General features: G+C 36.0%; 1 protein-coding gene across 1 annotated transcript in view; it reads right to left on the bottom strand.

The window, feature by feature from the left end:
* Positions 1–805: 805 nt before the first annotated feature.
* The window catches only part of GNAI3 (G protein subunit alpha i3), a 49,965-nt gene continuing 33,372 nt past the window's right edge, over positions 806–17,398 (bottom strand). The window contains exons 4-9 of the mRNA XM_001372474.5: positions 12,929–13,086; positions 12,052–12,180; positions 8,232–8,361; positions 6,718–6,871; positions 2,161–2,372; positions 806–2,060 (exon numbers count right to left, since the gene is read on the bottom strand). Of these exons, the coding sequence (XP_001372511.1) occupies positions 2,182–2,372; positions 6,718–6,871; positions 8,232–8,361; positions 12,052–12,180; positions 12,929–13,086 (762 nt within the window). The 3' untranslated portion in view covers positions 806–2,060; positions 2,161–2,181. The remainder of the gene's footprint in view (positions 2,061–2,160; positions 2,373–6,717; positions 6,872–8,231; positions 8,362–12,051; positions 12,181–12,928; positions 13,087–17,398) is intronic.

The raw sequence follows: 17,398 nt of genomic DNA, 5'->3' as shown, positions 1-17,398 counted from the left end.
ATGAGCCACTAAGCCTATTTCCTGAGGAAACCAGTCACCTATTGTAGCTACAGATCTTTTTTATTCAAGTCTATCAATTTTTAAGAGAACTATAACCAAATAATAATACTTAACACCAATCATAGTTAAATTTTCCAGACAGAAAAATGTAAGGCTATGTGAAAACAAGTGCTAAAATGCCAAGACCATGCTGTTGTAGGTTTTTTATCCCCAAAGCTATGTTATATGACCACTAACCCTTTTACTAGAAGAAAGTTATGTGGGTAACAGGTAAAAAGGAATCTGATCTCAAAAGGCACTGCTATTTAAACTACTAACTGGAATCAGTCATAACCATGGAGACTAGTTTTTTTTGTTTTCCTGTAGAGAATATTTGTTGACGATTGCCATGTAAGCAACACAAGAGAACCTATCATCAGGCAGTGGAAAGAGAGCTAGATTTGGAGTTGGAGGGTCTGGGTTCAAACCCTGACCTGGTCATTTACTACCTGTATGATTTTAGACAAATCCCTCAGAATCTCTGGACATCTGCCAGTTTGACTGAATTGTATATATACACTGTAGTCTTTTCCATCTTTAACTCTATTACCCTTTGATAGTAAAGCATAGTAGCAGTTTGAAATACAGCCAGAATGTGAATCTGAAAAATGGCACATGACTGAGTATCACTTGTATCATTATGGCATGAGCACAGTGGCTGGAAAAGGGGGATTCCCTCCATACCTAAATTAAACCCTTCTCAGACATCAGCCAAGACAGAACTGGCAAAGACAAAATAAACAGAAAATGAGATTCCCAAGAAGGATTTGTTATACATCAGGAGCAAAGCTAGACTCTTTACTCACCATTTTAATACTGCTGACAACTATAACAGATGGGAATCTGTACAGATTGACAAAATAGGGTTGGGGCTGGGGGAGAGTCCCAAATTGCAATTTCAGCAAAAGAAGATACTGACTCAAGTTTACTAGAATTAACATTACTACAGTAAAAACAATGGCAAACAGAGATTTGGCACCACATTGACAAAGCAAAGGCATGCACTGTTAATATAGATTGGATGTCTCTTAACAGAAAAAAAGGCCATGACAAATGAAAAACAAGGTGTACCTTTTACAAAACTCCCCCATTGACTTAAGACAAATACACAAGAATCAAAGTGGTCAATTTAGTAGATGTGTAGCAACAAAGTCTCTCATCCAGTTTGGAATTTAGCAATTTGTCTCTTTAATCAGCAGCTGTCCAGGGTGTGCCTTTGCCCAAGAAGCTGGCTTTTGCATACTACAACAGTCTCAATCTGGAAAGTAGTAATTTGGTAATCAGCATAAACCAGGTCAACCCTCAACCATAAGCTTAAAAAAAAAAAAAAGAGCTATATCCTACTGCAGAAATCTTCATATTATTTCCTTTTAGAAATTATTGTGGTCCTTGGGAACAGGATGGAAACACACGCTTCATTCAAAAAAGCCATCATGGCCACAAGAACTCCAAACGACCTTCAGTTGCAGTAATGGTCAATTCTGACCACACCAAGAATTAAACAAAGAGTTCCTACTAAGAGGAATACTTTCAGAATGATCTGGTCCTATCATGTGCATAGTTAAGTGGTTTGGTTTTTTTTGTGTGTGTGATTTTGTTTTGTTTTTTAATAAAGTTTCTTCTGCAAACAAGGAAATAAAATTTAGTAAAGTTATACTTTTTAGATGAAAAAAACTTTTAAAACGGACTAGTGGTGGTTTGTTAAAAAGAAAAAGAAACAGGAATAAGCTACATATTGAAGTTGTGGAACGCAGCACCTCAAATTTACATCAGCTACACACGCCTGAGATTTTGAAACCCTCATGTTGTGATGATCAAGTCAACTTTAGAGCTGCTTCACTTCCAATGACTGACTTTAGCATCTCATGTCAATTAAGAGATCCCTATTCCAGAAGATTGTGCTAGAGAATGTGAAGATTCTGCATGCTGCTGTCATTCCTGTTCTGGTCCCTTTCATGCTTGCACAGCTGCCCCAGCAGGCAGCAAAAGAAGTCTGGTTCTCACACTCCACACCATAATCCCTGGGGGAAAAGAATATTTTTTTAGCCAGTGAAGGTTTACCAGAGCAGGCCAAAACATGATTAAAGCATGGATTCTACAAACAGTACACTAGAGCTTTACCTTTATGAATATCCATCCCGCTTAATAAAGTCCACATTCCTTTAAGTTGTTTTTAATGATGACGTCTGTAACAGCATCAAAAACAAACTGCACATTTTTGGTGTCGGTGGCACAAGTGAAGTGGGTATAGATCTCCTTGGTGTCTTTTCTTCGGTTTAGATCTTCAAACTGGCACTGAATGTATGCAGCTGCCTCCTCATATGTATTAGAACCTAAAAAAAAGTAGGAGTCATTTTTATATTTCTAATTCATGTCGCTGCAACTGCATAAGCTCTACTAAATAAGACAAAACTTCTAAATGCTAGTATCATATGTTTGTGATATGGAAACACAGGACACATTACAAAGATGATAGTCCATGTTGCTTTTTGTGAAAGCACTATGTGAACTTGAATAAAATATGTCAGTAAGCTTTCTGCAACTATCTCTTAAATTCAATTTGTTCCACACTGTTAAGAGTCTATAATTTTCTCATTTAACATTCTGTGATTGTGGCATGCTGCAATCATTTGCTGCTGTTTTCTATATGTCCTTAGAGCATTGCAACCTATTCCTTTAGAAGCTTAACTGATGTTATTTGGTGTGCCTTTATTTAAAATTGGCAGGCTCATTCGGTAAAATACCTTCAAATACATAGCGATTTATTTGTTTTTCTGTTTTTTATTTGAACTCAAGATTTGTTAGATAAGAATGCTACTTCTGATTTTCTTAAAATAGTTGTAACAAACATTAATTCACTTTTGACAGAGATTTACGTACATCTTTCTGCATTAAATTAAATGTTTTGTGAAGACAATACTGTTGGGATTCTGATTTCTTTTAGTTTATTCCATAATTCTTTTCTTTTTATTGAGAAATTGAATTCATGTGCATTTAGTTAGAAGTGTCAAGTTAAATTCTCTACTATTCTTAAAAAAATACTTTCTGGATGCTTAAAAATTAATTTTCAATGTTAATCTGTCATTCTTTAAAATATTTGTTTTGTCAAAATGAAAAAAAATTCCTTCTTTCATTTTTACCAATAAATTAAATTTAGTAAGATTTTTTAAAGGGTAATTTTGTTTACTTCAAAGGTCATCATACCCAAAGACCTACTGGTCAATCTCCTAGAGATATGTCTCTCTGTCCTTGGCTGAACCAGTCAATGGACAGAAGACGCCATCTATTTCCAAGATTAAATAAAATTACTGTATTATGTTAATAACCCTGCAAGTCTCTTTAACATTTGGATGCTTGGAGCTTCCCTTGAAATGGTTGTTACCTGACATTGGCTACCATTCTTTCCTTACGCTCTCTCTTTCATCCTTTCCCCCTTTTGTTTACCTGGAATGTTTCAACCCACATTTTAAAAAATCAGTTGTGTTTAATGCAATTAGTTACATAAAGAATCCTATCTTTATTATAGCTATAATAGACATGAACAATTACTACTACAATCATTCACAAAGACTAAAAGGGAGGAAAAACTCTAGAGGAGCAATTGGAATGAGGGGAAGTAGGATTTGCTTCATTGGGCCAGACCTAGAAACAAATATAAATTGGAAGACTAGAAGGTATTTATTGAATACCAGATTACCCACAATCTGAAAAACTCAGTGCTGTATGCTTTAAAATCATATTAAAGTGGAGGCAGTTAGGTGGATCAATGGATAGGGAGTCGGATCTGGAGTCGGAAGGACCTGGTTTCAAATCTGGCCTCAAATACTTCCTAGCTGTGTGACCCTGAGAAGTCATTTAACACCCCCTGCCCCCGTCCCCCTCATTGCTTAGCCCTTACCAATACATAGTATTGATTCTAAAATAGAGAATATAGGTTAAAAAAGAAAAATTATAGTAAGTCCTTTTCCTAGTAGCATTCACAAGTCAATCAAAACTGGTTTACAAGTGGTGCAAGCCCACTCCCATCTTCAAGGGTCAGTTTAGTTTTAGGGGGAGTTGGTATTGTAGCCTTATGTTAATTGGGGAGAAGTCTGATAATTCCTTATTTCAGCCACACTTCCAACTTCTTCGCACAATGACTCTGTTATATGTTCTAAACTTGTGGAATCATGATTATAGCCCCAGAGAATCAATGAAGTTACAAGGAAAGCTCAAACTAAACATCAAAATGCTATTTCACTGTAATTTCCATCACAAATGGCATGACAAAACAGAGAAATAATTTTAAATGAGACCATACAGCAAAGCTAGAATGCTGGAAATCAAGTACTATTTAAGACAGAAAAGCTTGAAGAAATAGGGAAGTTTTCATTTGAATGAGGGTCTCAAGAATAAAAGGAAAAATCCCCGGAAGCCATTAACTAGGGAAGAGCTTTCTCAAGGTCTGGAAGAGCCTGGTAACACATTGTGCCTGATGGAAATAGGTGCTGGCAGGGATCAGGAAGTCATGCCAGGGAGTGTTCAAATGTCAAATGCAAGCAATATTTAATAAACCCTAAAGTCCACAGACAGGAATTTGGATTAATACAGGTGAATTCATTGATGGGTTTGTAGGAGAGAAGTGACATGGTCAGAGTGGTGTCTAAAGAAAATCATTTTGGTAGTACTATTTCCAATTCCTGGAGTTGGGAGAGGGATAGAGGGTTTGATCTGGGAAAAGACTATAGCAGTCACTTCTTAAAAAGAAGATGAATTAAGGCATCTCAGAAAGTTCCCTGAAATTTCTGGCCATCCAAAATTATATAAACGCTACAATCAGTGCAGTGCTAGCTCTTTCAGGCATACTGCCTTGGACTGAAACACTTTGGGGAACATGCTCAAAATACATTATAATGTAGAGTTAAATAATTTTTTATTACTTAGAATATAAGAAAACATTAGATGCGTATTCTGAAATAGCAATAAAGAAACTCTTCAAAAGGAAATGGAGTTTTTGGCAAGGGCAATTAAACTATGTGACAAAGTCTGCCCAAAGGAAGAACATCCTTCATCTTAGTCCTATCATATGTTTCCTGAAGGGTAGTTATGTTGAAAAAGGCAGGCAAGTTCAAAAATCTAGATCTAATGGAAGAAATGGATTCTAGCCAGCTGGATAATAATTCTATCACCACTTGACCAAAACTTCCCTTTCCAAGATCACTCTAAATTTTTAATCTAGTAATCCAATACGGGCCTCTCCTCAAAATCTCTTTAAAGTTTCTGATACAGGAGACCATAACTACCTCTTCTTGGATACCCTCTTTTCCCTTCCAGGACACTGATCTCTGATGGTCTTCCTCCACTCTGTATGGTCTTTGCTGCTCAGACTTCTTTACTGGATTATTGTTCATGTCTTTCCTCCTAAACTCCAAGCCTCTTTCTGAGTCTTCTCTGTTGCACATCTTTTCCAGGTTGTCCTTCTTTAGATCTAAAATGGAACTTATCTTCTTCCACTAAACCTTCTTTGTACCTTCCTATTTCTGTCGAGGGCACCAACACGTTGCCAATTACCCAGGCTCCAGACCTTTCTTTCTCCAACTTTTTAGCCAAATAGTTGAGAAGTTTTGTTGTTACCTATATAACTCCAATTCCAACAACTGGCCCCTTTTTTCTACTTAGCTGTCCTCACATCATCATTTCCTTCTTATTTCTATTTCTGAGAAACTTTGTCTTCCTTCAAAGTCCAGTTCAGGTGCAACTTTTTCCATAAAGTCTTCTCTGAAATCCCAATTGTTAATATTTCTCTCCTCCTTCAATTGTCTTTGTACTATCTATTTGTTTGTGTGGCCAAGATAACCTGGCCCCAGAATATATAGGCTCCTTGCAAGCAAGGAATATTTCACTTTTGTCTTTGTATCATCAGGGTCTAACACACAATATCTTGAACACAGCAGATATTTAATAAATACTCAATTTTATGAAATTACTAGAGACCATTTTATCAATTGACATATATAAACATATAATTTCTTGTATCTCAGAATTACTAATCAAATGAGGGAACATTTATAAAGCATTTCGCAAGCCATAAAGTACTAATGTTAACTAGTCGTAGTAGTAAAAATCCTCAATCAGGATTATATTTACATTTCTGTCATCAAATAAAAATGTCTGAAGTCAAGTCTAATTAATTTATCAGCATCATTACTGCTTCTTATTCAGTGAGAATGAGTTTTAATTTTACAAGTTTATATCTTACCTCTGGTGACAGGTAATCTACATTCATATTTATATTGTATCTATATTTTATCAATGTCCATTCTCCCAAGACAGTAAACTTGCTAATAGTAAAGATTATGTTTAAATTAAACCAGTAATCTATCATGCCTAGAATAGCGTCTTAAAGGATACTTGATAAGGGCTTGGTGTTTGATTTTTTTAAAACCCATACCTTCTATCTTAGTATCAATTCTAAGACAAGAAGAAAGGCAAGGGCTAGGCAATGGGGGGTTAAGTGATTTGCCCAGGATCACACAGCTAGAAAATGTCTGAGGCCACATTTGAACCCAGGTCCTCCATCAACTTTTGCTTCCAAACTAGGAGACTTTTTACAAAAAACACATAGATAGTTCACAATGAGATGTGGTTCATGTGTCAGAAATGCTGACCTAAGATTATTCTTCTCAACTATGTCTTTACCTGTATACTCTGGGTAGCAGATAGTTAGGGGGCTCCTTCTTATCTTCTCCTCAAAAAGGTCTTTCTTGTTAAGGAAGAGAATGATAGAAGTGTCTGTAAACCATTTGTTGTTACAAATGCTGTCAAACAATTTCATACTTTCATGCATTCGGTTCTGGAAAATTAAACACAGGATAACATATCATTAGCAAAACAAGCAAAAAGCTGACTACTTAGCTAACCTTTAAAATAGTACCAAGTTTTAAGAACAGAAGACTATCAGTGAATAAAATTAGAAAGAATTAAAGTCAGGCAACAACATTCCCCCAAAACAGAAGTTATTTTGTATTAATGGGCTGCAAATCAAATTTAATCCTATGTATATGCCGAACACTATTAAACATTACATCCATACAGGGGCAAAACTCGATAATTTGTAAGATTGCTTCTAATTATAAATTATGTTTCATATTTAAAGCTTAATCTCATTGAGTAAGACAGCAAGTGTCAGAATATGCTTTTGAAAGTAGTGGTGTCTTTTGAGCAGTTAATACTATGGGCCCTTTGTGGGGAAGAGGCAAGAAGCCCAGACACAAAATTACTATTGATAAAAGGAAACAGACTGACACTAGATCCATAAAAGTACAAAAGAAGAATAATAGCCTAAGTAAACATCAAGGCCTTATTGATTAGAGACGGCTATGTGCAAAAAAAAAGAAATGTAAAGAAAATATGGGTGTCATTCATTCAGTGGGTAGATGCAGGGCCTCTAGTGATAACTGCCAAAAGAACTACAATTGGCAGTCTACATTCAAGCTATGTACCTGTTGGTAATTAATAAAGACTTGTAACTGGTAGGGTAAAGCCAATTAATGCTAAAGACAAAGCATGGTTCTCATTAGTTACAACTCTGTTCCAATCAGTGTGGAATGGCGATGTGAATGGAATGCTTCAAAAGAGAAGTGCCAGCCTCATTCAGGCCTTATGACACAAAAAAGACAGATATAAACTATTATTGGTTCAAAGCTTGAGTAGCTCTGAAGGGGTATGTATACCTGCTCAAATGGAGCTGATTATTTAATGTGTCCATTATTTACAAGGGAAGAAACAGTAAAGGCATAATCTTTGGTCTGGTTCCCTGCTCTTGGAAGTTCATTGAAAAATTTATACACATAACAGAAGTCCTTCCGAAGGGAACTCTCAAAATATTATTTTCTTTCTCTACAATTCATGCCTTACATTTTTTTTACTCTACTTAAAAAATTCACTATAATTGTTTTTAATGTTTTATCTTTTATTTTAATAACAAATTTCCACATAAGTTTTCCAAAGCTATAGGGTTATAATGCTATCTCCCCCCTCCCTTCTTTCTACCCCCTCCCAGTGCTGACAAGCAATTCAGTCTGGGTTATATATGCATTATCAAGCAAAATATATTTCCATATTATTCCTTTTTGTAAGTGAATAATTGTATACAACCAAAACCTCAAATCATATACCCAAATAAACATTCACTATAATTTTCTGCAACATACCATTTCTTCATCCTCAGCTAAGACAAGGTCATAATCACTGAGGGCCACACAGAAGATGATCGCTGTCACACCTTCAAAGCAGTGAATCCACTTTTTTCGTTCTGAACGCTGACCACCTACATCAAACATCCTGAGAAGATAAAGAAGCAGAGATTCAGGAGAGTTACATACCCACTTTTGCCTATGTCCAAATGGTTAAGAAAATTTCCCATTGAAATTTTTGAAAACTTTAAGGGAAAGGAAGACCAAACAATAAGCTGATGAAATACATCAATCCCAATTACCTATGATTACGGAAAAAAGGAACTGCATAAGAAAATGAAATGCAAACATAATCCCTATCCCTAAAATGGGCATTTCAGCTACCTCTATCCAATTCTCTTGGTTTGGTCCTCTGGACCAAACAGTGTCAATCTAATTCCTCCTCCACAACAACTCTTCAAAGAATTAAAAAAAAAAAAACAATTACTCTATCCCACCAACTCTTTTCTCCAGGCTAAATTTGTCCATTTCCCTTGACCCTATCTATCCTCATATGTCACGACTCTGGATATTTCAAAACTTTTAAAAAATGTTAAATTATGTTGCCCCTTCAAAAATACAATACTGCAGAGGAGGTCTGACAAAGGTAAAAAGTACAGTGGGATTATCACTTCCATGCCCTTCTTAATGAAGCCCAAAATTTCATTAGCTTTTTTGGCTGCCATATCATATTGCTGACTCATGATTAGCTTGCTGTCAATTATAAACTCTATCTTTTTTCAGAACAGCTACTGTCCATTCATGCCTCAATCTTATTTATATTTGCAGTATTTTTCCTATATCAAAGTGCAAGACTTTACATCTACCCCTATTAAATTACATCTATTAGATTTAACCCAGTGCTCTGGCCTTTCAAGATCCTTATTATATTAGCTATCCAGCTTGGTTTTGAGTCATCTGAACTACCATCTATATCTTTATCCAAGGCAGTAATAAAAATGTTAAAAAGTACAGGGTCGGGTACTTGAGTATCCAATGTAGAACTCCAACCAAACTAACAGTGAATTCTTAACAACTGCTTTGAATTTGGAGATCTAACTACTCCTGAATCTATCTAATTCTATTCTTATCTGATCCAAGTCTCCCAATCTTCTTCAGAAGAATAATGAGATACTTTCAAAAGCTTTGCTAAACTCTAAATAACCCCTATTGACAGAATGTCCCTCATCTACAAGATTTTAGTAATACTGTTAAAAAAAGAAATGAGGTTAGTCTGGTATGGTAAAGTTACATTGGCTCTTTGTAATCATTACTTCCCTTTCTGGATATTCATGACCCATCTCTTTAATTACCCTTTCTATAATTTTCCCTGGAATCAAAGTCATTTCCTGGCCTATATCGTCTTACAGACATGACTCCCTTTCATTATTTGAAAATCAGGACATTTGTCCTTTTCCAAGTTTGCTTTTCCTTTCCTATTTTTCAAATATCACTGACAGTGGCCAGTTCATTTTGGACCCAAAGATGTTGTTTATCTGGTCCCAGATGACTTGAATTCATCAAGGATAGCTAGATGCTCTCTTACTATTTCCTAGCTTCTCTTGAGAATCAACTTACTATTGTCATTTTTGTTCTGTCATTTCCAATGTAAAGGTGCAGAGAAAATAAAAGCAAAAAAACTCAAGCAGCCCTGTTTTATTGTCTGTTATTATCATCTCCTTTACTACTGATCAATTCTACATGGAGGGGCAGTCCTTTCCTCAAGAGACTCACAAATCTGCTGCAGCAACATACTTCAGTATTCTTTTTTTTTCCCCCATCAAATTCAGGAGAAAGGTGCTTTGCTTATTCCAAAAATGTTCAAATAAACCATAATCTTACAAGCAGGACTTTCCTAGATTTTATACATTTCAAAGACAGCTGATGGCTAAAAGTACCCAAAAGCCTTCTGTAAATTCTAAATTTAAACTCTATAAAAGGAAAAAAAGTCTCTTACAAAAGTGACGGAATTTCAGTCTCTTATAGTAGGACTTCAATGACCATCAAATTCAGCCCATACTTGAAAAGAGGGCTCTATGATAAAATCCTCAGCAAGCAGTTAACCAGCCTAGAGATCTCCACTGTGAGAGAATCCACCATCTCTCAAAGCAGCACATTTCCCTCTGTGATAGACATAATTATGTTCAATTTTTTCTGACTGCAAGCTTATATTTATCTGTGACTTTCACCAACTATTTCTGGTTCTATTCTTTGGAACCAAAAAAATAAGTCTAAATTCTCTTCCACACAATAGGTCTTCAGATATTTGATAGAGGCCAACACGTACCTCTAAGTCTTCTTCTCCAGGCAAAACAATCCCAGTTCCTTCAACTTATCCACATCTAATGGGATTCAAGTCCTTCCCTTCAAGTTTTCCTCCTAGCTAGACTCTCTAGCTTAATGATAGCCTTCTTAAACTGGGCCACTCAGATCTAAGCATAGTTCAGAGGGATTCTCATCTCCTTCTTCCCAAAAGGTATCCCTTCCCCCCCCCTCAAAAAAATAGTGGAAGAAGAGAGGGGTGGGGAAGGAAGAGAGAGAGAGAGACGCATGCTTTAGTCTCTTAAATTTTCTTTTTATATTATTTCTCTTTTCTTATTAATCTGGAGTTCTAGACTCTTTCCCTCTCTCCCACTCCTCCTGAGTTCTGTCGCTTAATGCAAATAAAATCACATTAACTTTCTTGGATGCTTCATCATACTATTGTCTCATCATACTATTGCCTCATATACAGTTAATGGGCTCCTAAAATCCCTGATCTTTTTCAAATAAGTCCTGTTGTCTCTCCAGTCTATTCCTGTGAAATTATTTTTTTTGGACCCGAGTGTAAAACTTTATATTTATCCCTACTGAATTTCTTCTTATTAGATTCAGCCCAACATATACACTGTTGGCATCTTTTTGGATGGACTTTATAATCCAGTGTTTTAGTGTTATATCATCTAAAAATCTGTTGAGTATGCTATCGATGCCTTTAACTACATCTTAACTGACTGCCAACCTTAGAAATAAAGAATGTGGAACAAAGGAGGAGTCAAAAAAAGTCAGCTCTGACAAATATGAAAGTTACAAAAAAGGAGAATGTTGAGTCTAAATCTAAAGTTATTTAAATTGTTTGCAATAACCCACTTTATGCAAAGCTATTGGATTGGACTAACAAAAGTTCTTCATTGAGATCTCCCCATTCTCCAAAATCCCTCCACTCTTCAACTACATTGATATGTTGCTTTAAAACTTTGCCACACGTGATGCCGTGCATAATAGCAGTCCAAGGGCCAAGACAGTATCAGCTCCATTAGAAGTAAAGGAAAAAATGCTGAGCAAACAGAAAAGGGATAAAACAACTGGCAAGAAAAAGCACTACTCTTTTAAAAGCAAAATGGCAGAACAATGAAAGCTAAATAGTTAAATCTCAAAGTTCCCTTTAATAGTTTTACTCTGTAAAACAGCAAACCATTCAATACCTGAGTTGATGATTCCAATGAAAAAGCAGCTGAAAAAATTAAAATTAAAATAAAATAAACGAGTATTCAACAGAATAATTCTTATATAGTAAAGTAAATTTTATTTACAACCTAACCCCAAAGAACGATGTTATTTAAAGTTACTTGGAGGTAGAAATGAATGCTTGTTTCATTCAGCACCATGACCAGAATTAGAAGTAAATTACTGATTATTATGACAATGACATTCAAACTAGATGGGAATATCCCCATGAGGATTTTACCACAGAGCATAAACTTCTCAGTGGGAAATACAATTCTGGGTTAGACACTCAGAAAAAAAAAAAGTCACTTACTTGAAATACAGGTCTTTGAAAGTGAAATGGGTCTCAACTATGCCTGTGGTTTTCACTCTTGTCCGTAGGACATCTTGTTGAGTTGGAATATAGCTGGTTTGGGATATTCTATCCAAGTCATTTAGGTAACTAAATTAAAATACAACATACTTTTATTTTTTTTAATCTGTGACACCAACTATGTGCCAAACAAGTTAAGAGAAAATACTAGCAAACTAGCCAGCAAGACAAAAGCATTTTTTCTTTATATTTATACTTCACTAAGGCAGCAATACAATATGGTTTTTTTAGTGTCTCAGAACTAAAATGAGGAGAAAGCAGGAATAAAGTCCAACTTGGGGCTCATCTGCAATTTTACAACAAATTTAATCTCAAAAGTAAATTTCAGGATGTCAAAACTATACTCTAACACTACTCTCCCCATCTTACCTGTGACCAGGATTTGGGATAAGATATATTTACAAATGGTGGCTTAAAACAAGAGGATTTGACACAAAAACCTATTATAAGTGCCAGCTGTAGAGAGTGAGCTATGAGAGAAAAGGAAAACACAATTCTAATGTCAATCTGTAGCTGGCTATCAATGTGAAGCAGCAGTTCTCAGTGAGGACCCCAACTGCAAGGGTTTTCCACCCCACCCCCCACCTTGTCCACAAGAATATCCATGCTAGTATTTTCACTATGCCAACAAGCTTCTCTTGAAGTTTCTAGAAGAGTTCTACAACACTAAAATGAAACAATTTTCACAATGGATGCTATATGGTTTTCAAAAGATGTCTGTTATACAGATTTATCTTCGAAGATGAACCCTGAAACTTCTCAGGGTTCACAGTCACAGTTATTTCCTTCTGTGTCATCATCCAGGAAAATTACTTACTATGAGGCAGAATCATTGAGCTGATATTCCCTTGATCTACTGAAGCAGGCTTGCACTCCACCATCTCGCCATAACCGTTTAATTACTCCTGCTAATTCTGGAGTCATGACCCCTTCTTCAGCACTACCAGCTAAAACAAACAATTGCCGAGCATCATCCTAACAAAAAGAGTTTAAAGCAGAGAGAAATGTCAGGTGAGTCTTTTATTTTCTGAAACCCATCAAAGACAGGTTCAAGTTCTATATGGAATAAGATTTGTTTCACTGGATCAATAAGGAGAGATCATTTACCTCTTCTTCCATAGGAAGACAGTTTGGGAAAACTTAAATCCACTTACCTTTCTTTCCTTTTTCAGTTCTTCAAATCTAAGTTACCATTTCTACCTAGAAGATATATTGTCATAGGAAAAAATCTGAGCTGAGTAGAGAAATGATGAGTTCATTAAAAGGGAGCCTCTTTTGCCTAACCCATGGATTCCCATTGTGGTCTTTCAGAGTTTCTAATACAGTACAGAGCAGAAAGACTAGAAGACTGAAGGGTCAATGTGCAGTGACCCCTCTCCCACTTTGCTAGTGGGGGCATCAGGTTTTTTTTGTTGGCAATAGCTAAAAACATGAAATAGAATCTCTACAACTTATGAAAGGGATAAGTAAATATTGAATAAAAGTATGGGAATAGGTCATGGCTTTTGAGTAGTCCAATAACTACTAAACTTGTTTTCTTCCATCTATTTTCCAGGTTAATTGCTTTTCCTACAAGAGATTTTATTTGTTTTATTGTTTGTTTTTTTTAAGGTAAACAGGGTTAAGTGACTTGGCCATGGTCATACAGCTAGTAAATGTTTGAGGCTACATTTGAACTCCTGATTCTAGGCCCAGTGCTATATCCATTGCCCCACCCAGCTGCTCTTGTTTTTTGTTTCTTGATGTCTCATGAAGTCATTGGCTTCCACTTGATCAATTCTAATTTTAAGAAAATTATTTTCTTCAATAATGTTTTGTACCTCCTTTACCAACTGGCCAATTCTGATTTTTAAGAAGTTATTTTTTTCAAAATTTTTTGTGCTTCTTTTATCAAACTATTAATTCTCTTCATAATTTTCTTGCATTGCTCTTTTTTTCCCCACTGCTGCTATTGTTTGGTTTTTAAAACTCTATTTTTGTTCCTTAAAAAAAATTTCATAAGCTTTTTTAGAAATTCTTGTTGGGCTTCTCTTATATTCGATCTACATTTTTATTTTGAGGCTTTATTTATAGGTGTTTTCAAGTCATTGTTTTCTGAGTTTGTCTTGAGCTTCCCTGTCATCATAGTAACTGAAAAGTTGGGTTCTTTATTTTATTTTATTCTCTGCAAATTTTCCCAGCCTTGACTTTGGACTTTAGAGTTGGGCTCTGCTCACCTCTTCGGGGGAGGAAGAGAAGTAGGAAGGGAGATTAATGTCTAATCTGAGCTTTTGTCTATTATGTCTTTCTATTTTCACAGCTCAATTTAGGGGCCTGTAGATTTTGGGTGCCTCCAAAGTGGTATGATCTGGGAAGAGGTCTGGTCATTGCCCTCCTGAACTACATTTTAGTCTTGATCTAGGTAAGGCTTCTGCTCCCATGTGGCCATTACTGCTTCTCTCTGCCCTCAAACTGACCTAGAACTGGGTTATGAGTAACCAAAAGGCATCTGATTAGTTGTACCATGGAACCTCTTTATGACCAGGTGTTCAGTCTCCTTACCATCCCAATGTGTCTCCATACTGCTACTGCCTCACCTGCCATGATTGAAGCCAGCCCCAATTCCAGTGTCTGCAGATCTCACTTTCTGTCTTACTAAGATTCCCTGGTTTGGAAAATGACTCACTGTGACTTTTTCTTGGCTTTTTTTGCTTAGAATTCTGGTTAGTGTTTTCTGTGGTTGTTTTTATAAGAGAAATTCTGGGGAAGGTTTGGCAGGTGTGACCTTTTAGTCTACCATCTTGACTCCATTCCCCTACTGAAAATGGGAATAGGGAGAAAATTTTAAAAGAAACAGACACTATAGCATTATACTGATCTATGTTAAGTAATTCCCCTTAAAGAACTTAAATCTAGAATGCAGAAAAGTAATGAGACCAGCATGAGAATACTGCTACAGTCATTTTAATTTTATTGTTTCATCCCTTTCCTAAATAAACATGGACTTTTCAGGAGTTATGTCCCTAGCTAATATCTAAGGTTGCTCTATAGCAGAGAGAATAGTTTCTAATCTTAAAAGGGTTTACAGGATACTCAGAAGAAATACTATGTACATGGAAGAATGGGTATGGGAAGGAAGGCTGATTTACATTTCCTACATACAAGTCTACTTAGAAACAAGCCAATTAAAAAGTAACACAATCAGAAAAGATGAAATCAAGACTGGGAATTTGACTTGCTTCCTACAACGGTTCATCAAAATGAACTTCTAGTATCTTTCTCATCAGTTCTCATCTCATTCCAGTCAACACTGCCAAACTCAAGAGGTTTTTGCCTTAATGTTTTCTAGCCAGTATAACCTCTTTCATCTTTCTAAGCTTGAGGTTCCTCTTCCTCCTTTAAAAATATCACTTCAAAGCCTCTCTCTTTCAAAACAAAACAAAAAACACACACAAAACTGACACATAATATATACTTTTCTCCTTGTTTTGACAGGGAAAAGTTGGAATAAAAGTACAAATCATTAGCAATGTTGAAAAGTTACCTATACTCTCAATATACTATGCATTTACTGTTTTCTTCTACAGGTATGGTGCCATATCTGGATGCTTTAAGGGAGAAAGCCCTTATTTTTTTAAGTTTGAGCCATTCCCAAACCAGTGTTCAAATTATGTTACAAATAAATCTTATAATCATATAGTATTCTAATTTTAGAAACTGGCTACAAACACTTCTCCTTTACTCTCCAACTGGTTCCCATGTGGCTTAGTAAGCCTTCTAACTACAAATAGCCCCTTCCCCGATGCAATAAACTCCCTACCTGTAAGTAGATAAGCAAGAGCAGCCCCATCCTGTAGCTGGCTTCGTTCCTGGCCTTCTCTCTTCCAAACCAATCATAAAACAGCCTAACTTCTGACCTCTTTTAAGCAGAGTTGGGCAGCCAACAGGGAGGAACAGAGAAGGGATAGAATAACACTGTGTGCATGTATAAAAGAGAGAAACATTAAAAATAAATTATAAATGACAGCAGGGAGAAAACTGAGTGTGTGTATGTGCTAGAGGGCTCAAGGGACATACAAAGTTTAGGAAGGATTAATGGTATTAACAGTGTTTGGAGGAAAGAGTGGCCCACATATTAATAAAAAGTAATATGATCAAGTTGAGAAGGGATTAAGGAGAGATGAAGGGCAAGAGGAATAAAATAGTGGGTGATAAGGACCACTGTAACCTAAATGGAGAAGACAAAAGGTAAAAACAGAAGAAAAAAGGAAAAGGGAAAAGAAAGGCAGTGGTGATTATTAATCTACTTTGGTTTCTCCAACCATATAATTTATTTCCTTCTCTCATGAGTCTAGAAAATGAAGTGTGTCTTAATGTGATGTTTGCCTCCTGAAAAAAATGAGTATTTTAATAAGGGAGAAGAAAAGGGAATAAACATGTATATCCTGGGAGGTAGTTGTTATTACTACCTTCATTTTACAGATGAGGAAACCGAGGCAAACGAGGTTAAATTATTTGCCCAGGATCACACGGCTGGTATCTGGGGCTATATTGGAACTCTCTGGTTTCAGCATTCTATCTACTGTGCCACCAGCTGCCATCTAATGTTTAAGATCACAAATGTGATTTTTCCTTCCATTTATTAAATCCTGTCTGCAAACATTTCTTCTTACTACTTTAGACTATCTGCTTTGCTTTGCTTTTCTTCCTACCAAAAGTCTGCCTTGAACTGTTTGGTTATAATGCTTTGCATAATGTGGCACCAGCCCATTCTTCAGTTTACCACACATCTAACTCTCCTTTATCCAATTTGCATCCCATACACACTGGCCTGCCTGCTTTCTTCATAGACTGCTGCCTCATCTCTACTTCTCAGAGTCCCTGGCTCTAAAGGTACAATTTAGATCTTGTCTAATCCCCATAGAAATTACTTTGTATTGATCTTGACTACATTTTGTCACATTGTATACATGCTGTTTCCCCTAAATAAAACTGAGATCTTATTAAACTGGGGTCTGTGAAAAAAATAATTTTTAAAAAATGTGAACAGAATATTGGATTCTCAAGAGCAGGAAGTTGTCTCTGTATCTCCAGAGGCCAGCATCACACCTGGCACACACAAAGTACTTAATAAATTTTTGTTGAATGAATAACTAACCCCACTCAGACAATTTCTTTAACTCTACATCCCTTTGGCAATTCCACACTCAATGTGTACTATATTAAATTGTACTTTTTAATGCTTTGTAGGGTACATACTCTTAAGTTGTTCTATGTATACAAACTATACTTTAACTAGACTCAAGGT

Source organism: Monodelphis domestica, chromosome 2, assembly GCF_027887165.1.
Source record: "Monodelphis domestica isolate mMonDom1 chromosome 2, mMonDom1.pri, whole genome shotgun sequence".
NCBI lineage: Eukaryota > Metazoa > Chordata > Mammalia > Didelphimorphia > Didelphidae > Monodelphis > Monodelphis domestica.
This window is presented reverse-complemented; position numbering and strand designations above follow the sequence as displayed.